This window comes from Hyperolius riggenbachi, chromosome 1, assembly GCF_040937935.1.
Source record: "Hyperolius riggenbachi isolate aHypRig1 chromosome 1, aHypRig1.pri, whole genome shotgun sequence".
NCBI classification, from domain to species: domain Eukaryota; kingdom Metazoa; phylum Chordata; class Amphibia; order Anura; family Hyperoliidae; genus Hyperolius; species Hyperolius riggenbachi.
Window position 1 is genome coordinate 165,792,877 of NC_090646.1, and position 19,105 is coordinate 165,811,981.

General features: G+C 44.7%; 1 protein-coding gene across 1 annotated transcript in view; it reads left to right on the forward strand.

Moving 5' to 3' along the window:
* The window catches only part of LOC137563181 (probable ATP-dependent RNA helicase DDX60), a 231,692-nt gene that overhangs the window by 121,978 nt on the left and 90,609 nt on the right, over positions 1-19,105 (forward strand). The window contains exons 20-23 of the mRNA XM_068275363.1: positions 7,246-7,370; positions 7,456-7,565; positions 8,981-9,085; positions 16,988-17,155. Of these exons, the coding sequence (XP_068131464.1) occupies positions 7,246-7,370; positions 7,456-7,565; positions 8,981-9,085; positions 16,988-17,155 (508 nt within the window). The remainder of the gene's footprint in view (positions 1-7,245; positions 7,371-7,455; positions 7,566-8,980; positions 9,086-16,987; positions 17,156-19,105) is intronic.

Consider the following 19,105-nt stretch of genomic DNA (forward strand, 5'->3'; position numbering starts at 1 on the left):
ATAGTTTATACTATGACCCTGATTCACTAACCGGCGCTAAGCTGGCTACTGAGCCTTATTATTTTGTGGGCGCAAACCAGGGCGTTAGGTGGTTTGCGCCCACACATTGCGCACAGAACCGCGCATAGAGCGCGCAGTGCGGTGCGCTGAAAATAATGCGCGGTGCGACAACAAAGTTGCACCCGCTATGCTGTAAATGGTGCACCAAAAGCGGTGCATCGAGGGCACCCGGAACGGCGCATCAATGCGCTGGTTGTTTTCAGCGCACCATTTACAGCATAGCGGGTGCGAAGTTATCGTCGCACCACGCACTATTATCGGTGCACCGCACTGTGTGCGCTATGCGTGGTGCTGTGCGCGATGTAGCTTTGCGTGGCTGTTAGTGCGCGCAAAGCTACTTATGGGGCACTAAGTGGTATTTCACTCCGGTGCTAACACTTAGCGCCGGTTAGTGAATCTAGCCCTATATGTCCAAATCCAGATTTGCCTGAAAATAAAGGCACCCATGCACTCATCAATTTTCTCTATCGATTACTTACAGATTTGATTCATCTGCTGGGAATCGATTCCCCAAAATGCAGATTGATTTTTGATAGATTTTGACTAAAAATCAATCGAAAGTATCGATCAGAGAGGGTGGAAAATCTAAAACAATTGCGGGCAGGCCAAGAGCATTGGCAGATCGATGGCCTATAGCTTTGCACTGCATTGAACAGTGCATCTCGGCAGCTTAATCGATTTTCAATAGATTGCCTGCTGGAATGTGTGATGTATGGTAAGGAATCAATCATTTTCAAACAGTAGGTGGAAATCTATCTGTGTATAGCCAGCATAAATCATTTATCCGTATTTCACCATGTTTAACACAGGACTCAACTTACAAACAAAATTCAACTTACACATAGGGCTTGATTCACTACAGCGTGCTAAGTGTTAGCACGCCAGTGAAAAGCCCCTTAGCACGTGCAAAGTGCCTTTGCTTGCTCTAATATGCGCGCAAAAGGTTGCATGCGCAATGTGTACTTAATTAATTAGCCATAATTTGCATGTCTGTAGACTGACCCAGCCTCCCACAGCCCATGCCTGACCATTCACACCTGATCCTCATTCCAGCACTCATCTCCATCCCCTCTGCTGTCTATTTAATCTAGTTTCTAAGTCAGATATGACTGTAGTCAGATGTGCATTAATTTTAAGTGCATGATTTGAAGTGCACAGCAAAAGACCCAAATTAGACCAGAATTGAACCAGAAGGGAACAGAGGGAACTGCCAGGAGACTCTGCACTTCGGTTACATGGTTTGCTAATTAACTGTTTTTTATCTGCTTCACCATATGCTTGCTTGTTTCTGCAATTCCTGTATCTAAACATACCCCATCCTCCTGCTGTCAGCTATCGATCTCCCTATATAGCACTTCAGAATGTATAAGATGTTTCTCTCAACCACTTTATTTTGCCTTCTGCTCCTGAAAATCCACATGGCACTTCATCCTCCTACTGCCAGCAACACCATACACATTGCTCCCTCTCTGCTATCGTCTCCCCTTCTCTCTAGCCATGAACTATTCCTATTTCTCTGCTCAAACTAACCCTCCTCTGCTCTCACTAAACCTAACTTTCATACACACAAGACTCACCCCCACATCTCTCTGCTCTGCCTACTACTACTCCTGGCTTCTGGGGACATATCACCAAACCCAGGGCCCACTCCTAGACCTCACACTACTCAGACTACAACTCATTCCACCAATAACAAACCCAGGGCCGGATTTAGAGCTGTGGAGCCTATAGGCACAGAAGATCTGGCGCCCTAAACTCCGCCCCCACAGCACAGGCCACACCTTAAGCCACACCCCCTTTTGTTACAAAATAAAACTATGCAAGACATTGAAATGGCGGCAGAGTGGAAATTTGGGCGCCCTCGGTGCCTGTTAATAAGCATCCTAGCAGTCCAGTACCCAATATTTAATGGGGGATCTATTTACTCCTCAATGACACTATTTCAATGGGCCTATGGTGGCGCCCGAAAAATTACGTTATTTTCTTTTTCTGTGGCGATTGGTGGCGTGGGCGTGGTTGTTAGGTGTCAGGTAGGGTGTTTGTGTGTGTGTGGGGGCAGTTAGGCATCAGGTAGGGTGTTTGTGCGGAATGGGTGGTAAGTATTAGGTGTCAGTAAGGTGTCTGTGCAGTGTGGGATGGTTGGGCGTCAGAGGGGTGGGTTTTGTGTGAAAGTAGTGGTAGGTGGAGCTATAGTAAAATATTGGTATGTAATACCAATATTTTACAATCCTTCTTTACACTTTAATAGTAAAATATTGGTAAATGTACCTATATTTTACTATCAGCTTGCCAGGGCACCCACATTTTTAGGTGCCTTTTGATTACGTACACTACACACACACAAACAGATCACACACACTCACTAACACATGAGATCACACACACAAGCGCACAGAGTCACAAACACACAGAGATCACACACACACAAACACACAAATATCACACGCTCACTAACCTAGAGATCACACACACACAAAGATCACATGCTCACTAACACACACAGATCACACTTACACACACAGATCACTTCATAGATCACTCTCACACACACAGACCACTCTCACACACACAGATCACACTCACTGAAAACATACTCCCCTCATGCACACACATAAAACAAAACCTTCACTCCCTCATTCAATCATCTAGCTAACAGGAGGAAAAGTACCATTCAAATGATGCAGCCAGGTGACACTCTTTGTCAGGCTGGAGCCAAGCAGCAGGAATCAATCCGAGGAGAAAGCTATGCATCTGCAGCCCCCCCGGCCTGACCCCTTCCCCCTCCTGTCACAGATCATAGGGGAAAGATCAGATTCTGCGTGGCCCTCAAGTCCCAACAGCATACACACGGGGTGGAGCTGCAGCCTATACAGGACAGGGCTATCTGACAGGGCTGCTTCGTCCGCCCCCCTCCCTGCCTGTCTCAATCAGTGTCACGCGAATTACACATGCGGGCTGGCTGCTGTTGTGAACAGGAGAGGGGGGCAGAGCAGGGATTTTTGCCTACCTCCGTTCGAGTTCTCTTAGCACAGGCAGGCTGATTTCACAGGAGGTAAGGGAAGCCTGCTCAGCCCTGGCCACCCACAGTTTCTCCCAGTCCCAGCCGAGCAGATAGCGGCAAGAGAGGCTGACAAGCACGCTGCCCGCTCCCCATGAGTCAGTGCCTATGCACGCAGCTGTTGCTCACTAGCAAGTTGCAGCGCTGCGTGCAGGCATGAATACGGCGGGGGGCGGGAAGAAAGGGAAGGGACAGACTGTAAGTGAGTGACTCACCGCCCTCAGCCTGGCTGTCAATGTAGTTGCAGCCGCCGGATCGTGATGTAAGTGGGCGGGGCGAGCGGCGCTGTCGTGGAGGAACACATTTTTAGGTTCCTAACTAAGAAGGGGACTATTTAAAACCCGCCCTTGCACAATCAGGCGCCTATAGGCACGTGCCTAGTGTGCCTTATGGTAAATCCGGCCCTGAACAAACCCCACCACCTCCCCTCCCCGAACACCTACAACCTTATTGACATCCCCCTACTTCCTAGCTCTCCCCTTCCCATATCTGGGGCTCTATGGAACTCCCGCTCAGTCTGTAATAAACTGGCCTTCATTCATGACATCTTTACCTCAACACTTTCACCTTTCTGGGACTCACTGAGACATGGCTAACTCCACCAGACACAGTGTCTCCAGCTGCTCTAACACATGGTGGACTAAAATTTAGTCATGCCCCTAGACCTGGCCACAAACAGGGAGGTGGGGTGGGGATCCTCCTCTCTGAATACTGCTCCTTTAAGCCACTCACACCTCTGCCCGCACTCTCACTCTCATCCTTTGAAGTTCATGCTGTCCGCCTCTACTCTCCATACCACATTCAGATTGCTGTTATCTACCGCCCGCCCGGTCCAGCCTCTACTTTCATTGATCACTTTTCAGCATGGCTTCTCCAGTTCCTCTCCACTGATATACCCTCTATCATCATTGGAGATTTTAATATACCCATCGACACTAACTGCCCTACTGCCACCAAACTGCACTCTCTCACCTCCTCATTTGACCTCGCCCAATGGTCCTCCACTTCCACCCACAAAGACGGCCACACTCTCGACCTTGTCTTTACCCGCCTCTGTTCTATTTCAAGCTTCCATAACACTCCACTTCCCCTCTCAGACCACAACCTTCTTACCTTCTCAATCAATTCTTCTCTACCATCAACTCCTCCAACACTACACCTGGATCTGAATACCCTGACTGAAGCCTTGCAACCTCTTAGTACTCTGTCATCCTACACTGACCCAGAGGCAGCATCCAGTTACTTATTTAGTGTAGTCTCCTCTGCCATAAATTCAGCTGCCCCACTCGCCACCACCCGCCCCCGCCAAACTAACAGGCAGCCCTAGCTCACTGAACAAATCAAACAGCTGAAAAGGTGCTCCAGGGTGGCAGAAAGGTGCTGGAGAAAGAGCACTGCTATAGAGGACTTCCGCCACTACAAACAAACTATGCAGGAGCTCAGGGATGCCCTCACCTCTGCTAAGCAGTCTTATTTCTCCTCGCTCATTTCCTCACAGTCCCATAACCCAAAACAATTGTTTAACACCTTTAACTCTCTAATTCATCCCCCACCTCCTCCCCCTACCACATGTCTGTCAGCTGACGACTTTGCATCATACTTTACAGGCAAGATTGATGCAATATGTAATAGCTTCAACACGCAACCACTTTTACCTGCTCAACCATCACCTGTAGATTCCTTCTGTCCGCCTGCATCCTCGCCCACTACTAACTGCCTTCCCCCCGATCCACAAGACCACCCTCCCACTCTAATATCTTTTACCACACTCACTGAACAGTGTCTTTTCTCACTAGTTTCCAAAGCTCATCTCACTACCTGTGCCCTGGACCCCATTCTCTCCCATCTAATCCCCCAGCTTTCTTCCTCCCTTAATCCCGATCTAACAACTCTATTCAATCTTTCTATCTCCACTGGCACTTTTCCTTCCTTATTCAAACAAGCTATTATCACACCACTTATCAAAAAACCCTCTCTTGATCCAACTTCTCTATCCAATTACCGGCCTGTCTCACTCCTCCCCTTTGCTTCTAAACTGCTGGAACGTCACATCCATTCAGAATTGTCTGCCTTTCTCTCTACCAACTCCTTACTTGACCACTTTCAATCTGGATTCCGCACACACCATTCCACCGAAACTGTCCTCACAAAAGTTGCTAATGACCTACTGGTAGCTAAATCCAAAGGCCAGTTCTCCATTCTAATACTCCTTGACCTTTCCTCTGCCTTTGACACGGTTGATCATGCTCTGCTTCTGCATACACTGTCATCTTTAGGAATCAAGGGACAAGCACATTCCTGGATCTCCTCTTATCTCTCTGGACGCTTTTACACTGTGTCCTTCTCTAACACCAATTCCTCCCCACGCCCACTGTCTGTTGGCGTTCCTCAAGGCTCTGTTCTTGGGCCACTTCTTTTCTCAGTCTACACTCATGGCCTGGGACAACTAATTAACTCTTTTGGCTTCCAGTATCACCTCTATGCGGATGACATCCAAATCTATCTCTCAGCTCCTGATCTGGCATCACTACTATCTAGAGTTCCCGACTGTCTACGCGCCGTTTCTGCTTTTATGTCCTCCCGCTTCCTCAAACTCAACATGAATAAAACGGAAATTGTGATTTTTCCACAATCGCTATCTACACCCCCACCAATTGCAACCATAACGGTAGACAACACCCCAATAGCCTCAACCACTAAGGCCCGCTGCTTGGGAGTTATACTCGACTCTGAGCTCTCCTTTAAACCTCACATTGCCTCATTAACCACCACCTGCTATTTCCAGCTCAAAAATATATTCCGTATCCATCCCTTCCTCACACAAGAGGCCACCAAGATGCTTGTACATGCCTTAATCATCCCCGCCTAGACTACTGCAACACCCTGCTCTGTGGGCTACCACAAAAAAGGCTAGCACCTCTCCAATCCCTTCTAAATTCAGCGGACCGCCTCATTCACCTCTCCACACGCTCTTCCAATGCAGCCCCACTGTGCCGTTCTCTCCACTGGTTACTCATTACCCAGAGGATCCAGTTCAAACTCCTGACTCTAACATACAAAGCCCTCCATGAGTTGTGCCCTCTATACATCTCATCACTAATCTCAAGATATTGTCCCTCCCGCAACCTCCGCTCCTCCCAAGAAATTCTCCTGGCCTCTAAGCTTATCACCTCCTCTCATGCTCGCATCCAAGACTTTACACGAGCATCATCTCTTATCTGGAACTCTCTTCCACAGCCTGTACGTCATGTTCCAAACCTGGACATCTTCAAACGCAGTCTTTAAACACACCTTTTCAGACAAGGTTATAACATTCTATAGCCCTTATTTACTTATTTGACACAATGTAATCAGAGGCAAAGGGTCACTGCCTCATCCATCCACCACCCCCTTACCTAATGTGTCCCCCACTACCCACTAGATTGTAAGCTCGCAAGGGCAGGGTCCTCCTCCTAATGTTTACTGTTTTTGCCACATTACTTGTGCTGCTTGGAACTCTGTTTTACAATTTGTTAGTTGTATCTATGTTCCCCTTGTCGTCTCATTGTGCTTTGTAAAGCGCTGCGGAATATGTTGGCGCTATATAAATAAAAAATAATAATAATAATAATGCGCAAAGCTTAGTGCTGCGCGGTGCGCGTGAAACATCGCACCGTTCGCGTGCAAACTAGCCTGATAAGCGTACTGTGCACGCGGACGGTGCGACGTTTCGTGTGCACCAAATAGCGCGCGATCAGTAACAGCTTTACCCATGCAAACTAGTTAGAACCCTAGTTTGCACATGCAAAGCTTTTAGGCGTGCTAACTGTGTTAGGATGCTTTAGTGCAGAGTTCCCCAACCCTGTCCTCAAGGCCCACCAACAGTACATGTTTTGCAGAAAACCACAAACATGCACAGGTGGGGTAATTAGTATCTCAGCAGAGCTGATTAACTACCTGTGTGGATTTCCACAAAACGTGTACTGTTGGTGGGCCTTGAGGACAGGGTTGGGGAACACTGCTGAGTTTAGTGAACCAAGCCCCTAATTGGAACCTGTTTGTAAGGTAGGGGACTGCCTGTAGGCTGTATAGCTACTTTTATTATGATTGTGTCCTGAAAAATTGCTGCATATCATTACATTTTGAAGGTGGCTGCAGTGTACGAGGAAGTATTGGAAACTACATGATGAAGCAGAAGAAAAAACAGTGTCTCAGAAGAGAACTAAAAAGAGTACACCTACAGAAGGAACAAAGTCTTATCGTGTTCGACTAGGTATGTATCTGTGCATAAATGTCAGACTCCTGAATTTATTATTTTTTGTTTGTGATATCAAATAGCTATTTTATCTACATTTTAGTTCTGCATGACAAGAGGTACAACGACCTAGAAAAATATGTGTGTACTGCAGAAAAGGATAAAATTGCCTTCCATCATTACCACCCATGTGCTGCATTAACAATAGAACAAGTAAGTGCATAAAAAATGATTGTCTTGCATGACAATATAGCAATGGGATGTGTAGATTTGTACAGTAAATTAAAGCACACCTTGAACTGAGAGGGATATGGAGACTGCCAAATTTGTTTCCTTTTAAATAATGCAGATTATCTGGTTGTCCTGTCGATACTCTGTTTTTGATACTCTTAGCAATAAACCCTGAACATGCAGATCAGGTGCTCTGACTGAAGTCTGACTAGATTTGCTGCATGCTTGTTCAAACACTACTGCAGCCAAAGAGGTCTGCAGGATGTTGGGCAACTTGTACTGTTAAAAAATGGCAGCCTCCAAATGCCTATAGGAGCTGCCATGTTCCCTCCTCCCCTTCTAGCTGTCCCTATATATCCAGGGGCAGGAGTGAAGATAGCATGTGTGACTTCTCTAAACTCTTTGAAGGACAGTGACCTATCTCCCCCAACCCCTGGCAAATGAAAGATTTGTTTTGCTCTCTGCTAATGTGCTAATAAAATTATTACATCAGTCCTTATTTGCCTCAAATTTCTGCGGTTGGGTAAGCCTCCACTAAACTTTTAAATGTGAAAATAAGAGGTAAGATTTATTTTTTTTTATTTATAAGCCACATTGTTAGCATGCGTTTTTAATGTGCTATTGATATGCCATGGGTGCCAAAAATGGTGCTTAGTTCCCTTTAAATTATTATTTAGTATTTATATAGCGCCGACATATTACGCAGCGCTGTACAGTGTATATATATATATATATATATTGTCTTGTCACTAACTGTCCCTCAAAGGAGCTCACAATCTAATCCCTACCATTGCCAAATGTCTATATTATGTAGTGTAAGTACTGTAGTCTAGGGCCAATTTTTAGGGGGAGCCAATTAACTTATCTGAATGTTTTTGGAATGTGGGAGGAAACCGGAGTGCCCGGAGGAAACCCACGCAGACACGGAGAGAACATACAAACTCTTTGCAGATAGTGCCCTGGCTGGGATTCGAACCAGGGAGTCAGGGACCCAGCGCTGCAAGGCGAGAGAGCTAACCACTACGCCACCGCTTAAATCTCATATCTAGTCAGAGATCTAAACAAACCATTTAATAATGTAGCAATCAAAATGCTAAAATGTTAGTTTTTTTGTGTGAAACGAATTTCTATAAGCAAGTAAAAAAACGTAACATTATCTAAATGTCTAAAGCAACAGTGTTGAGGCAATCAGTAGTGGACACTGGACAAGGCTGCTACTTTGCATCACCCAGCTTCTCAGATTAGGAGAATAGGGATGCACTGATCTGAATATTCTGATAAAACATGTATTACTTAAACCCCCACCGTTTTAACTATTGTCATTTTATGAATTCATGTAAATATATCATTTTAGCTTTTTTCATACAGATGTTGACATGTTTTCCTTCATGAATTAGATACAGGAGCATGGAATTCCGAAAGATCTGTCATTTTCTCCACGTGAAACCTTACAACTTTATGATGCTATGGTGAATGAATGGCCAGAATGGCCCAGGAAAACCGTAAGAATGATGAAAAAAAAAAAGATTGCTTCATTTAAGTTTCAATTATTATTTAACATGAACATACACCCAGGTTTTTAATTGAAATTATAATTAACATGCATCAGTTACAAATATATTTTTCATTGCGAAAAAAGCTCAAAGCCTCTGGTTGTACTCTTGGTCATGAAATTATTCCAGCTAGACATTCCCTTGTGAAATGGCTCTCAAGAGATTTACATCACCAGAGTCTACATAGTTGAGGCTGTGCAAATGAATTTTTTTTTTTTTTTACTTTTTCGCACCACACACATGCCACAATTCTACAGGTACATACACACTACACACACCCATTTGCTGTTGCCCATAGTCACAATTGGTTTTAATAAGAGTTTTATCTTTGTATTGGTTGTTGGAATGCATCAAGTGGGTTTTTTGATTCTTTAAGTGTTTTTTTCTACGAATTTGTAGCTCTTTACACAGTTTGATGCTGGCATAGCTGGTGCTTATTATAATAAAATCCCTGTATCACTACATCCTCTCTGCTGCATGCGTCCCTATGTTCATGCCAGAAACAGGCCTTGTGCGCATGCGTGGCCAGCAGATCCACCAGTGTGCAGTAGCGGGTGTAGTGTAGAGTGGGACCACATCCTAGTTTGCATGCTATTTTCCAACAATTTGTGACTTTATAGAGTCCTCAGGTGGGCCCTCATAGAGACATAAACATAGGTACCGTATGTAGTCAGCAAAGCTTCTGATGGCTAGCAACCCAGGAATTGTATGTGCTTACTTTATATTATAATAATAAAATGGCTTTTGTTATTTCTTGGTATAGTCAGGGCCGGAGCTACCATAGGAAAAAATAGGCAATTGCCCCAGGGCCCCAGAGCCTGTAGGGGCCACCAAGGTGTCCCTCCCCCATCTTAAATGTTGCTCCCCAGGGACTCTGCAAAGTCTGTTAAGTTGGGAGGTGATTGGGGGAGGGTCAGCAGCCAGCTCAGGGGCCCAGGAGGGAAATTTGGCTGCAAAAAAGGGCCTCTAATGGCAATTTTTGGTCGGGGTGTCTGTTGGTGGGCCCCCAGGCTAATTTTGCCCTAGGGCCCAATTGTTATTTGAACCGGCCCTGGGTATAGTCATTTATTGATTAAGCTGTTTTAGCATATCCAGCCATTCTGAAGGTCTGCCTAGCCTATGCTATCCAATTTTAGTTTGTCTGTAGACCATATGGAATTCTTCTGAATTCTTCAGACAGAAAATGATGATTGAAGGTGTTGGTGAATATTTAGTGGTCCTGCAAAGATCCCAGTGTGTGTTGTGGAGGATTGATCTCTATTAGCGTGGATCTACATGCAAGACGTGGTTGTTGATGCACACTTGGCTAATTAAAGGAGCCACATAGTTCCTCTAAATCAGGCTGTAGCACCTGCCTCCCTGCTTCGGTCCTGTTCTCTGAGCTTCCTTCCCTTGTTTGTACCTGAGGGGACCTAGAGGAAAAAACAGCAAACGTCATTGCCTTTTAAAAAATTGACTGTAATACTTGAATACCCAAAGTATTGCTCACAAATGTTCTCATGTGTGCACAGCTTAAAGGTGGCCACACACCATAGAATTTTTCACATTTCTTTTCAATTCAAGAATCAATTTTTCTGATTGAATGTAACTTTTGAAAAATCTGACAATTATGACAAAAAAAAAGATTGTCAATTTCCTAATGTATGTATCCAAGCAATTCTTTTTGAGTTTTCAATCTATCCTACACAGTTTAATTTTCATAATAATTTATCAGAAAAATCTTCCACTCCTGATTGAATTATATCTGAAAAAAATGGAAAATTAAATCAGATTTGAACACATGAAAGAAAAAAAAAACTTTCCATGTATCTGTACCAACGATTGTTTTTATCAAAGTGCTGTAAAATTAGATAATTTTATTGTATTTTGTGTGGCCAACTTTACAAGGACATAAAGGGATGATTTTGCATGGCTATGCCAAGTGTCTTAAAAAGACACTGAAGCGAAAAAAATATATGATATAGTGAATTGGTTGTGTACTATGAATAATTACTAGAAGATTAGCAGCAAAGAAAATATTCTCATATTTTTATTTTCAGGTACAGTGTTTTTCTAACATTGCATAATTCTATAATATGTGCAGATTACACAACACTCAGCATTCAAAATGATTCTTTCAGAGCAGTCTGTGAAGTAATGACCTCTCCTCTAGCAGAGGAAAAGTAAATAGTCCAGGAACAGTTCAGATAATAAAAGTCAGATAACAGCCCTCTCCACGACTAAAGGTAGCCATACACTGGTCGATTTGCCATTAGATCGACCAGCTGACAGATCCCTATCTGATCGAATCTGATCAGAGAGGGATCGTATGGCTGCCTTTACTGCAAACAGATTGTGAATCGATTTCAGCCTGAAACCGATTCACCATCTGCTGAGCTGCTCCTGCCGCCTGTCACCCCCCCCCCCCCCCCCCCCGTATACATTACCTGATGCTGGCTCCCGGTCATCTTCTCCGCGCTGCACGGCTCTGTTCCGGCTCCATCCCGGCGCTTCCTGTGTCACTCCGTGACCAGGAAGTCCAAATAGAGCGCCCTCTATTTGAACTTCCTGATCACTGCAGTGACACAGGAAGCGCCGGGATGGAGCCGGAAACAGAGCCGTGCAGCGCGGAGAAGATGCCCGGGAGCCAGCATCAGGTAATGTATACCTGATCAGATCGGCCGCCGCTAGCGACGCGCTCCCTATCTGCGGGCGATCGAGGGTAATTTCCCGCACGGCGCGATCGACGGACCGATCCGATTTCGGGAGGAAATCAGATCGGCGGGTGCATTTACCGCGAACGATTGGCAGCAGATTCGATCCCAGGATCGAATCTGCTGTCGAAACGGCCGCGAATCGGGCCAGTGTATGGCCACCTTTACTTAGTCGGAGAGCTTAATGGCTTGTTTGCATAGAGATAACAACTGGAGTTTCTCAACTCTTCCTGTACTGGAAACAATTACACTGATGTATCTGATCTTAATGTTTTATTTCTTAGCTGTGCTACACATACAAATCATAATATCATCATTTTTTTTCACTTCAGTGTCTCTTTAACCACTTCCCGACCGCCTAACGCACAGGGGCGGCCGGGAAGTGGAGCCCTGAAGGACCGGCTCACCCACAGAGGCGGCGATCCTTCTAAGGGCATGGGCGGAGCGATCGCGTCATTCGTCACGCGTTCCCCTGCCGGCGCCTGTCACCGCTCGCCCGCCGCAACATCCCGCCGGCTATACGGAAGCGCCGGCGGGATGTTAACCCCGCGATCGCCGCATACAAAGTGTATAATACACTTTGTAATGTTTACAAAGTGTATTATACAGGCTGCCTCCTGCCCTGGTGGTCCCAGTGTCCGAGGGACCACCAGGGCAGGCTGCAGCCACCCTAGTCTGCACCCAAGCACACTGATTTCTCCCCCCCTGCCCCAGATCGCCCACAGCACCCCTCAGACCCCCCCCTGCCCACCCCCCAGACCTATGTTTGCACCCAATCACCCCCCTAATCACCCATCAATCACTCCCTGTCACTATCTGTCAACGCTATTTTTTTTTATCTCCCCCCCTGCCCACTGCCCCCTCCTGATCACCCCCCACCCCTCAGATTCTCCCCAGACCCCCCCCCCCCTCCCCCTGTGTACTGTATGCATCTATCCCCCCTGATCACCTGTCAATCACCTGTCAATCACCTGTCAATCACCCATCAATCACCCCCTGTCACTGCCACCCATCAATCAGCCCCTAACCTGCCCCTTGCGGGCAATCTGATCACCCACCCACACCAATAGATCGCCCGCAGATCCGACATCAGATCACCACCCAAGCGCAGCGTTTACATCTATTCTCTCCTCTAAACACCCACTAATTACCCATCAATCACCCATCAATCACCCCCTATCACCACCTGTCACTGTTACCCATCAGATCAGACCCTAATCTGCCCCTTGCGGGCACCCAATCACCCGCCTACACGCTCAGATTGCCCTCAGACCCCCCCTTATCAATTCGCCAGTGCATTAGTTACATCTGTTCTTCCCTGTAATAACCCACTGATCACCTGTCAATCACCTGTCAATCACCCATCAATCACCCCGTCACTGCCACCCATCAATCACCCCCTGGCACTGCCACCCATCAATCACCCCCTGTCACTGCCACCCATCAATCAGCCCCTAACCTGCCCCTTGCGGGCAATCTGATCACCCACCCACACCAATAGTTCGCCCGCAGATCCGACGTCAGATCACCTCCCAAGGGCAGTGTTCTCTACCCTAAACACCCACTAATTACCCATCAATCACCCCCTGTCACTGCTACCTATCAGATTAGACCCCTATCTGCCCCCAGGGGAACTCAATCACCCGCCCACACCCTCAGAATGCCCTCAGGCCCCAGCCCTGATCACCTCGCCAGTGCATTGCTTGCATCTATTCCCCCCTCTAATCACACCTTGAGACACTCATCAATCACCTCCTGTCACCCCCTAGCACACCTACCCATCAGATCAGGCCCTAATTTGCCCCGTGTGGGCTCCTGATCACTCGGCCAAACCCTCAGATCCCCCTCAGAAACCCTTCCGATCACCTCCCCAGTGCATTGATTGCACCTATTTTCCCCTCTAACCACCCCCTGAGACACCCATCAATCACCTCCTGTCACCCCCCTAGCACTTCTATCCATCAGATCAGGCCCAATACAACCTGTCATCTAAAAGACCACCCTGCATATGACCGGTTCCACAAAATTCGCTCCCTCATAGACCACCTGTCATCAAAATTTGCAAATGCTTATACCCCTGAACAGTCATTTTGAGACATTTGGTTTCCAGACTACTCACGGTTTTGGGCCCGTAAAATGCCAGGGCGGTATAGGAACCCCAGAAACGGACCCCATTTTAGAAAAAAGACACCCCAATGTATTCTGTTAGGTGTATGACGAGTTCATAGAAGATTTTATTTTTTGTCAAAAGTTAGCGGAAATTGATTTTTGTTTTTTTTTCACAAAGTGTCATTTTTCACTAACTTGTGACAAAAAATAAAATCTTCTATGAACTCGCCATACACCTAACGGAATACCTTGGGGTGTCTTCTTTCTAAAATGGGGTCACTTGTGGGGTTCCTATACTGCCCTGGCATTTTAGGGGCCCTAAACCGTGAGGAGTAGTCTAGAAAACAAATGCCTCAAAATGACCTGTGATTAGGACGTTGGGCCCCTTAGCGCACCTAGGCTGCAAAAAAGTGTCACACATGTGGTATCGCCGTACTCAGGAGAAGTAGTATAATGTGTTTTGGGGTGTATTTTTACACATACCCATGCTGGGTGGGAGAAATATCTCTGTAAATGGACAATTGTGTGTAAAAAAAAATCAAACAATTGTCATTTACAGAGGTATTTCTCCCACCCAGCATGGGTATGTGTAAAAATACACCCCAAAACACATTATACTACATCTCCCGAGTACGGTGATACCACATGATTGGCACTTTTTTGCAGCCTAACTGCGCTAAGGGGCCCAAAGTCCAATGAGTACCTTTAGGATTTCACAGGTCATTTTTGTTTCAAGACTACTCCTCACGGTTTAGGGCCCCTAAAATGCCAGGGCAGTATAGGAACCCCACAAATGACCCCATTCTAGAAAGAAGACACCCAAACGTATTCCGTTAGGAGTATGGTGAGTTCATAGAAGATTTTATTTTTTGTCACAAGTTAGCGGAAAATGACACTTTGTGAAAAAAAAACAATTAAAATCAATTTCCGCTAACTTGTGACAAAAAAATAAAAACTTCTATGAACTCACCATACTCCTAACGGAATACCTTGGGGTGTCTTCTTTCTAAAATGGGGTCATTTCACTTAGGTCACTTCACTTTAGGATTTCACTGGTCATTTTGAGAAATTTCGTAGTAGTATAATGTGTTTTGGGGTGTATTTTTACACATACCCATGCTGAGTGGGAGAAAGATCTCTGTAAATGGACAATTGTGTGTAAAAAAAAATTAACAAATTGTCATTTACAGAGATATTTCTCCCACCCAGCATGGGTATGTGTAAAAATACACCCCAAAACACATTATACTACTTCTCCTGAGTACGGCAATACCACATGTGTGGCACTTTTTTGCAGCCTAACTGCGCTAAGGGGTCCAAAGTCCAATGAGCACCTTTAGGCTTTACAGGGGTGCTTACAATTTAGCACCCCCCAAAATGTCAGGACAGTAAACACACCCCACAAATGACCCCATTTTGGAAAGTAGACCCTTCAAGGTATTCAGAGAGGGGCATGGTGAGTCCGTGGCAGATTTCATTTTTTTTTTTGTCGCAAGTTAGAAGAAATGGAAACTTTTTTTTTTTTTTTTTTTTTCACAAAGTGTCATTTTCCGCTTACTTGTGACAAAAAATAATATCTTCTATGAACTCACTATGCCTCTCAGTGAATACTTTGGGATGTCTTCTTTCCAAAATGGGGTCATTTGGGGGGTATTTATCTATCCTGGAATTCTAGCCCCTCATGAAACATGACAGGGGGTCAGAAAAGTCATAGATGCTTGAAAATGGGAAAATTGCACCATAGTTTTTGTAAACGCTATAACTTTTACCCAAACCAATAAATATACACTGAATGGGTTTTTTTTTATCAAAAACATGTTTGTTCACATTTTTCGCGCTGCATGTATACAGAAATTTTACTTTATTTGAAAACTGTCAGCACAGAAAGTTAAAAAAATCATTTTTTTGCCAAAATTCATGTCTTTTTTGATGAATATAATAAAAAGTAAAAATCGCAGGAGCAATCAAATAGCACCAAAAGAAAGCTTTATTAGTGACAAGAAAAGGAGCCAAAATTCATTTAGGTGGTAGGTTGTATGAGCAAGCAATAAACCGTGAAAGCTGCAGTGGTCTGAATGGAAAAAAAGTGGCCGGTCCTTAAGGGGTAGAAAGCCCTAGGTCCTCAAGTGGTTAAAGTGATCCCGAGCCGAAGCTTGGGATCAAAATCGGATACATAACTTAATAGAAGGAAGCCTCAGGATCTTGTTGAGGCTTCCCTTGCTGATCTAAAGCCCCCTGTTGCTGAGCACGGCCCCCCTCCGCAACAGGGACTTGCAACTCTTCTTCCTAAAGCGGTTCCGCACAGTAGCCACACGAGCCCACCCAGGCCTGCGGCTCTGGGTTACTGCGCATGTGTGGGCGGGCTGGGTCGGTTGTGCGGCCCCATTTCAGAAAGAAGAGCTGTGCGGCCCAGATAGGATTAACGACAATGCATTGCCGCTACTCTTCTGGGGGGCTGCGCTCAGCAACGGGGGACAACACAGCAGGGAGGAAAGCCTCAATAGGATCCAGAGTCTCCCCTAGCTTTAGGTAAGTATCTAATTTTTTACCCAAGCTTTAGCTGGGGAACTCTTTAAATTGATGCACACATGAAAGTGATACTTGCAACTCCCTTCATTATAAGAAGGTGAAAGAGTTTTTGACTGATTTTGACTGATGACTGTATCAGTGAGAGGCTTGTTAGTGTCTGCAAGTATTTTTCTTGTGTTTTAGAGCCTAGGTTCTCAACGTGTGGTACGCGTACCCCAGGGGGTACTTCTGATGGTTCCAGGGGGTACTCAGGAGTGATATACTTAACCAAGAACAACAAATTTAGAGTTTAAGAAAATTATAAATCTTATTTAAACAACACCAGATTTGTATTTTAACTAATTAAAAGCAATAGTAAATGCTTGGAAATGGTTTAGGAACCAAGTATCATGTACTAGGATTAAATATATATTTGTCAAGGGGTACTTGAGATAATGTTTACTATGCTAGGGGGTACTTGGTGAGTACAGGGTTTTAGTAGGGGTACAAACCAATAAAATGTTGAGAAACACTGTTTTAGAGAATACATTTTCTGATAATATGCATTTCTTTGGAAAAGGAACTGGACCCTGAAAACAATGTACACTTAAAGGACAAGATGTGTATTACAAAATGTGATGCAGCAAACTATGAGAAAGAAGTGAAAAACGAACTGACTGAGTGGGTTGGCAAAGGACTCAAACATGAGGTGAATTAAAAACTTAATATGTACAGCAGGAGACATGGCAGCGCTTTTAAACAGGAGTTATACCTGAATGATCTATCTGCATGGATGTGAGGAGCTCCAGGAACTGGACATTACACACCTAGCACTCAAAACAGGCAGAGGAGGGTGTTAGCTTAAGTAAATAATGTGTGCACATATTATTACCTAATAGACTTCCCCACGGTGATGACGGACCCTCTCGGGGAAGGCCTAACACTAGTCTAGCAATAAAAACATAATATTCCTTGTGCTGCTAATCATAAATGGTATACAAATTTCATCAAGCAGGCAGACAGTCAAATAACAGCGCTCAAGGCTGCACCTGAAATGAAAACCAACAGAGGCAAGCAGAGCACCACTGGGGCTAAATACATGCCTTACTTAATATAGTAAAGCTGGACACATTTTCTAAGATAGTTTCTCAATGTATAAAATATACCTGAAGACTTATGAAGACATACATTTAGATTTAGAGGGGAAAAGGCATTTTGGCTCATTTTAAAGCCCCCATGCATGTTAATGTAACCAAAATTGTTATGTATTACAATGTTATTGTTAATAGTGAGAACATGTCAGTGCTGTACTTTTTGAGAATAAATTTTAACATTTTTGCAAGAAAAAGTATGTAAAATCTGAGCAATGTTAGATTGAAGTGGTTTCAGTCTCATTAGGTTTGCTGTGCACTATTTAATCTATATTATGCTGGGTACACACGTTGCGTTCCAGCACTTGATTCCCGGCACGATTCCCATTGATTCCCGGCCGCTCGATTATTTCCGACATGTCCGATTCACGTTTTGAATGATCGTTAGGTCGATTTGGCATACTTTACAAGAGAATCATTGAAACAATCATTCAAACATGAACGGAAATGCTCGGATATAATCGAGCGGCCGGGAATCGAGCGGGGCATCGAGTGCGGAAACGCACCGTATGTACCCAGCATAAGAGTTTGGGCTTGATTAACAAAATGGTGGTAACTGTTAGCATGGCTGTTAGCACAGCTTTTTGTGCGTTTTAGCACGTTTTCATGCGAAAAAAATTTTTGCATGCACAAATTTGCATGTTAACACAAATTTTTCGCTCATTAACGTACGCACAAAAAAGCGTTAATGCACGAATGCGAATATTTGGGCGCGAAAACCGTTATCACGCAAAATTTCGTGCGAAGCAGTTTTCACAGCGTGTTAACAGTTAGCACTGTTTTGTGAATCAAGCCCTTTGTATCCTGAGTCAGTTGCTGAAGCTTTTCAAGCTAAAAGTGTCAGTTGCACTGCAAAATCAAGTTAATGGGCTTGATTCACAAAAGGGTGATAACTGAGTTATCATGCCTAAAAGCTTTGCACGTGCAAACTAGGGTGCAAACTACTTGGCACCCTAGTTTGCACGTGCAAAGCTTTTAGGCGTGATAACTGAGTTTTTAGGCGTGATAACTGAGTTATCACGCTTTTGTGAATCAAGCCCATAGCACATAAATGCCCACTTAGGGTTAAAATTATACTTTTATTGGTTAAAAAATCACTGCACAGCATAGAATATATATCTCTTACACACACACACACACACGCACGCACGCACGCACGCACGCACACACACACAAACACACAAACACACACACACTGCAGCCAGCTGGTTCCCCTCTTTACAAAAGCTATTTTGTGCAGAAAAAATTAAATTATAGAAAATATATAAAAAAAGAGCAAGCAAATAGCTACCATCCGCTGGTTATCTCTAAGCACATAACGATATAAAGTTCCACTTTTAGGTACAATATCAAGGCTTATTGAAACTCCATATTCCGGTGGCTTGATAGTTACCAAAGAACGAGCATCTTCATATAAAACTGTTATACTCACAGTCCGTTTAAAAGAAGGGTACAGTTCCAAAATACCAAGGAGCAATTAGCAATATCCAGACAAGGATCTAAGATGC